The sequence below is a fragment of the Penaeus japonicus genome, unplaced genomic scaffold, assembly GCF_977035675.1.
Source record: "Penaeus japonicus unplaced genomic scaffold, GWHDUDI00000001_assembly GWHDUDI00000024, whole genome shotgun sequence".
Classification (NCBI taxonomy): Eukaryota; Metazoa; Arthropoda; class Malacostraca; order Decapoda; family Penaeidae; genus Penaeus; species Penaeus japonicus.
The window spans coordinates 7,538,874-7,546,373 of NW_028234426.1; the positions used below are offsets into that span (position 1 = coordinate 7,538,874).

General features: G+C 34.9%; 1 protein-coding gene across 1 annotated transcript in view; it reads right to left on the reverse strand.

Moving 5' to 3' along the window:
* LOC122246829 (uncharacterized) overlaps positions 1–7,500 on the reverse strand; it is a 32,639-nt gene that overhangs the window by 740 nt on the left and 24,399 nt on the right. Inside the window, exons 12-14 of the mRNA XM_086551094.1 lie at positions 5,337–5,368; positions 5,107–5,194; positions 1–405 (exon numbers count right to left, since the gene is read on the reverse strand). The exon at positions 1–405 is cut by the window's left edge and continues 633 nt beyond it. Coding sequence (XP_086407220.1) covers positions 1–405; positions 5,107–5,194; positions 5,337–5,368 — 525 coding nt within the window. The remainder of the gene's footprint in view (positions 406–5,106; positions 5,195–5,336; positions 5,369–7,500) is intronic.

Here is a 7,500-nt window from a genome sequence, read left to right on the forward strand (position 1 = left end):
TCTCGTAGTGGTGATAATGGTAGGTAGACGTAGCATGTGACGGTGGAGTAGCGTAACCAGCAGAATTCCACCACGCTGATGTGTGCGGTTCCTTCGGGGGCGTGACGGGTTTCTCGGCTGGAGGAGAGAGCATGGGCGGCGCGACGCCGTTGGGGAAGGCGTTGTAGTGATGCTGATAATACTGATAAGGAACAGCATTGATACCAGTGTAGGAGGTAGGCGTTGACACGTTGTTAAAGTGGCTTGGACGGGTGTCTGGTGGCGGCGATAGTGGTAAAGCCTGTTGCTGGTAGGAAGTGAAGTTGCTTGTCATGTTGAAAGCGTTGCTAGCTGTCATGGCTGACCAGTGAGAAAGCTGAGATTCTGCCAGTGTACCACTGCCGTACATCTTGGCAATAATGATTCCTAGCGATAGCGATGAACAGCGAAAAGTGATGTGGACTTTTACCTGGGGAAGGTAATATACCTGGACTGCAAAAGGCGACAGCCAATAGGGACGCGAGTTATGACCTTCTTCGAGATGCCAACTGCGGTATTTTCGGGAGTACTTTTACCTCTTATTGTAACACACACACACACACACACACACACATATATATGTATATATATATATATATATATATATATATATATATATATATATATACATATATATATACATATATATATATATATATATATATATATATATATATATATATATATATATATATATACATATAATTCCTATGATTATTTTTTCTACCATATTCAAGATATATCTTATATTAGATATTTATATAAGTCTTATGATATTTTCACTATATCTTATGATAGAACTTTCTACCGTATCATACTTCTGACTGCTTCGTCTGAATCTCTCACTACAGCCTTCAATACGGGAAATTAGTTCCGGGTCATAAATCACTAAGCAATCAATAAAGACTGAACAGGTCATGATTATGGCTCAATCTCAGATGATCTCCTTCATGTTCGCCGTCCCCCCCCACCCCCACCCCCCGTCCTCTTTTCCTTCTTTCATATTTGTCTATCTCTGTCACTTATGGAGTAACCACATGGACTGGCACATCGAAGCTATCATTTGCATAGCATTGGGTCCTAAGTCGTATGAATAAAACAAGAAATAATAATCTTTACCCGCTTAAGATCACCATATGTGACTGCGGCAACAAGTTCGCAACAAGGTGTGAATTGGTTGCCCAAACATTAAGGTCATCATAGGTCACGCATGCTTTCATCCTCATTGCTTATCATGATGTCATAATTACCACCTCACAACTCTTTCATTATATATATACACACACATGTGTGTGTTTTGTTTTCATAAGTATTTTACATATCCTATTTGATTTTTTTTCTTGTTTAACATTTATAGTTTTTTTTTTTATTACATCTCGTAATGAACATTTCCATCATCTATCAAGACAGATTGATTTTATATCATATTTTCATCATATCTAATAACACATATTCGTGATATATGTCATAATACGTCTGGAATGAATTCCGGTAAATATTGCGGTCATAAACATATATGCAGTTTCAGTTCAACGAGCGTGTTATATGTATTCGTTACCAATTCCAATACTTTCGTCATTAAGTAAACTGACATGATACGAAAAATTCTGTGAAGAAATTAAATGGTACACTGCCATTTCCCATGTATGCCAGCCCCGCTATTAGGCAGTCTTCCTGTATTTTTTTCCTTGTGGAATAATTCCATGGACTAAATCAGTACATCGTATTTACCAATAATTAAATATTAGTGTTCCATTTTCAAAGTAAATAAATTCTACACGCAGAGAATAACCATCCCTTGATAATATTTCTGTGTTTCACAGGGAATGCACATAATTACTCAAAATATGGAATAGGATTTCAATAAAATCCTAAAATCCTTATATGTATATACTCTGATTCAAATATCAATTGACAATTACAAACAGATTGTAGCGTTTGTTATTGAAGATTCATGAGTTGCAAAAATGAAAGATGAGCTACTTTCCTGAACTTTTCATTCATGACCTGATGTGACCTACCGCGAGAGCCACCGATTCACACCTTGTCGTGAACTCGTTCATAACAGTCACTTAAACGTTTTCCTTGTATGTTGGCCTGAATTATTAAGCCTTTCTTTTCAGATTTAAATAGCTTCTGATCTCAATCGGAAAACGAAAATGATGGCGATTTCTCTTCACACTTAAACTATTGACTTTCTAAACTCAGACATGTACTTCTATTCATACTTACTTTTATCTCACGCACTTATATTTACAAGTAATCACACATGGTCATCCCCAAGTCTCGCTCATACATAAATAAAGTCACAGTTATGCAAACCTATACATATCACTTTTGTAAATACTTATCAATTGTAAGCTACATATATTGACTATTTGAATTGAAAGGCACAAGGAACTAAAAAAATAGATTCTGGAAGAACATTTGATCTGTATTTACATTTCAGCATTCTGCTAAGCAAGGAAGCTAGCCACCAATGTTCCTTGTGATGAGAAGGATCAAGGCAACATACTTATATTTACAAATAACTCAAATACATAGGATACGATGTACGCTTCAGAGGTTTCAAGAAGTACAAATCTAATAAACATAAATGACAAGATTACCCACTAGAATAATTAACTAACAACTATGGATATTATTTGATACTGCAGTTATCACTTCTAACTGATATATACTATTACAATATGAAAATCTGTGTTTCTAGGTTGATATTATGATAGTGTGACTGATACCCTATGTTATCAGGAAACGATAGACTTTCCCTTAGACTTGTTTTAGAATTGTTGATGCTAGTTATGATTAGCTGCTACATAATGCTGTGTCTACTTCAGATTAGGGAAAAAGAGGTTGGGAATAAAAGGAGGAATGGATATGACATAAAGCTAGAAGAAATTGGTCCTTAATTAATCAGAGATACTTGGTTTGTGAGGCAGACGTTTATCCAAATAATGTTTACTCCGTTTGAAACAGTTAAAAAGGAAAATGAAGTTTCACTGTGCCTGAAGACAGCATAATGTCCTTATCTTATCTATTAACTTGTTTCAGTATATGCTATCTTGGTTCTACAGTGAACTGACTAGGAGTTTAGAAGTAATCATTTCAATGCGCCTTACTACTGAGATATGGTGCCGAATCAGAAGACACAGAAGAATCAGTAAACAGCAGGATAAGATCATAATCTTTGCTGCTCGCCGCGCACCGCCCCTGGCACTTCTTCCCGCCCACTGTCCCGCCCTCATGAAAGGAGAGCAGTCGCTTCGAAAACTGTAATTAGATATGTGTATAAGTGAACTATTTTTCTTACCCTTATGCATAGAGTCGCTACAAGATACTTGTAACTTCTTACGAGTATGTTATACTATAATTTTCACCTTATAGTGAAATTCTTATTCATATGATAATAGAAGGCAAAATATAAGGCCTTCTCTTTCTTCATATTGGAGAAACATACCTGTGTATTCTTTGTAAATTCGAGATGATTCTCCAAATCTCGTCTACTCTCTGGACGATATGCAAATTATATGGACTTTCTCCCTTTATTAGTTTTATTGGACAAACCTCTCCATTGCCCAATTAACGAGAATCATGGGCGGAGAGGTGGGCGGAGTGGAGAGGTTGTGGATGGTATGGATTGTCTATAAACAAGAAGGGTCTATTCTTATTTTATTTTCGATTTGTTTTATACTATCTTGCTCAGTATGATAATTGTGTGATGACGTAATAAAGAGCAGTCCGGGGTGGAGTTAAGTGACTGTCTGGGTGGAGAACCGGTGATGAGGGGGAGGGGAGGGGGAGGGAAGGGGTGGGATGGGCGATATGGCCGGGAGGTAGTCACTGGTGAGATGGTCGGGATGTAATCATTGGTGGGATGGGCGGAATGGTGTGCAAATCACTTATCCTTAAATGATGAGGCTATTCTTTCTCATTTCAAAAGGAAAAAATCTCAACTCATGCATACACACTTTGAAGTATACCACAGGCACTAATTAAACTTAACTGAAGATGAAATTATTTTTTTAGAATTACTCTTAAATCGGAGGCTCTCACGGTAGGTCACATCAGGTCATGAATGAAAAGTTTAGGAAAGCAACTCATCTTTCATATTTTGTAATTCAAGAATCTTCAGTAACAAGTGTTTAAATTCTCCCTATAATTGTCAATGAAAATATCGACATATTCCGCATTTCTAGCTTAATCAATCATTAATCATCATTTGTCTCTGTGATAAATGCCTAGAGCATGTGTGACCTATGATGACCTTGATGTTTGGTTAAGTAATTCACACCTTGTCGCGAACTTGTTGCTGCGGTCACTTATGATGTTTGGAAAAAAGCTTCTTTTTAACTGAATCTCAATAAACAATTTGGATCAGAGTATATTTATATAAAGACTTTAGAATTTAGTTGAATTGTATTTCATATTCTAAGCAATTATGTCCATTCCTTGTAAAATAAAGCAATATACAGGAATGATTATCCATGTATCTGTAGAATGAAGTTACTTTTGAAAAACAGGACAATTATTATTTATCACTGATTAATTTTAGAACCCAGTTCAACGAACAGTGTGCATTGCGTTAGATGACGGGGGAGAGGGAGGCTGGAGGACGGCCAAGGGGTGGGAGCGGCGAACATGAAGAACATCTGAGATTTAGCCATGATCATTACCTCCTCAGTCAATATCGACTGATATTTCCTGAAATTCATTAATGATAACTTTTATTTCAAGATTATTCAACTGAACTGAAATATTCAACAGAGAAGTTGTTGCGATATTTCCATTTACAGACAAAATGCAGGTATGGAAAAATGGTAATGCTGACATATAAACGCAAGTCACATAATGTGCATGACCACAGTGAATACCACAACTCATGTATGAGACTCATTTGCAAGGTATTTTTGGAGATATGATGAAAATAACTAGTGCGTAATGCGGAAATATTTATCAGAATATATGATAAAAATGTTCATTATCAGAAATAAAACCACTTTAACAGATATTATATATAGAAAATAATGTCAAATAAGACGCAAAATAATGGTAAAAATAACGCAGCTGGCAACTCGATAAAGGTCATACCTCGCATCTCTATTGGCTGCCGCCTTTTGCAGTCCGGGTATATTACCTTCCCCAGGTAAAAGTCCACATCACTCTTCGTTGCTCTTAGCTAGCACAAGGAATCAATATTTTTAAGATGTACAGCAGTGGTACACTGGGAGAATCTCAGCTTTCTCACTGGTCAGCCATGACAGCTAGCAACGCTTTCAACATGACAAGCAACTTCACTTCCTACCAGCAACAGGCTTTACCTTCAGGCTTATGACCTTCATCGAGATGCCAACTGCGGTATTTTCGGGAGTACTTTGCCTCTTGCTGTAATTCTATTATATAGTTTTGTACATATATCTATTTTTTATAATTATTTTTCCTATTATATTTTTATTCAAGATATATCTTGTATTAGATATTTCTATCAAATCTTATTATATATACACTTTTACTAAATCCTTTGCTAGATATTTTCACTATATCTCATGAACTATAATTGTGCTATATCTTATGGTAGATCTTTCTACCGTATCATACTTCTGACCGCTGCGTCTGAATCTCTCACTACAGCCTTCAATACGGGAAATTAGTTCCGGGTCATAAATCACAGATCAATCAATAAAGACTGAACAGGTCATGATTACGACTCAATCTCAGATGATCTCCTTCATGTTCGCCGCCCCCGCCCCTTGGCCGTCCCACCGTCTTCCGCCCCCCCCCCCCCCTCTCCCCCCGTCCTCTTTTCCTTCTTTCATATTTGTCTACCTCGGTCACCTATGGAGTAATTACATGGACTGGCACATTGCAGCTATCATTTGTATTGCATTAGAGCGCTGTCCCTAAATCGCATGAATAGAACAAAAAATAATAACCATTCCCCACTTAAGATCAGCATACGTGACTGCAGCAACAAGTTCGCGACAAGGTGTGAATTGGTTAATCAAACATTAAGGTCATCATAGGTCAGGCATGCTTTCATCCTCAATGTAGAGACAAATGATGATTAATTATGTATAGTAATTACCCTACCTTGCTTATCATGATGTCATAATTACCACCGCAGAACTCTTTAATTATATATATATATATATATATATATATATATATATATATAATTATATATATATATATACATATATATAAATATATATACATATATTAATATATATATATATATATATATATATATATATATATATATATATATATATATATATACGTGTGTGTTTTTGTATGTATATGTATATGTATATGCATATATATAAGTGTATATATATATATATATATATATATATATATATATATAAATATATATATATATATATATATATATATATATATATATATATATATATATATATATATATATATATATATATACGTGTGTGTTTTTGTATGTGTATGTATATGTATATGTATATGTATATGCATATATATAAGTATATATATATATATATAATATATATATATATATATATATATATATATATATATACACACACACACACGTGTGTGTGTTTGTATATGTGTTTGTATATGTATATGTATATGTATATATATATATATATATATATATATATATATATATATATATATATATATATATATATGTATATTTACACACACAATGATAAAGTATGAAGAAGGACACGAGCGTTATTTTCACAGACAGTTACTAACAGAGAATAACGCTTCTTCTTGAAGCTTTCAGAATTGCAAACTGTGGAGGATCGGTTGCTTTCTTGAACTCTTCATTCATGACCTGACATGACCTCTTGCGTGAGCCACCGATTCACACCTTGTCGCGAACTCGTTCTTGTCGGTCACTCAAACGTTTTCCTTGTGCTTGACCTGATTATTAGGTGCTGGATTTCGGAGCAGATTGGAGTGCTTCTGATCTTAACGGAAAGATTACAGATGTCACAGGGCCTCCTCACGCCTTCACTCACTGATCATATAAACTCATGCACACACACACTCACACCTGTCCGTTCATCTCGTTCCATTATGTACACAGATATGAAGACAAACCAATTATAATCACATTATTACTGTTGTAAACAATTCCCACAGTAATATTTGTCTAAGTATATTAAACTCGGGTAGTTACTGAATTATTGTTTATTTTTTATTTGCATTTCGGAATTCTTCAAAGCAAGGAATCTCAGAGTCACATTGATCCCTATTTGCTACATTAGAATGACATAGCAATTACTTCCTTATAAACAAATATTGTGTCTATCACATATGTGGGGTGTATTATGAGTCTAAGAAATATTGACAATGACATCGATAAGAATGCTGAATATACATTAATATATATGGGTTATACTGTATCAATGGCAGGAAAGAAATAAGTCTAATCATAGTAAATTAGCAGTCATGGCTATTGGGTGCAGTATATATCACCAACCAAACTAACAA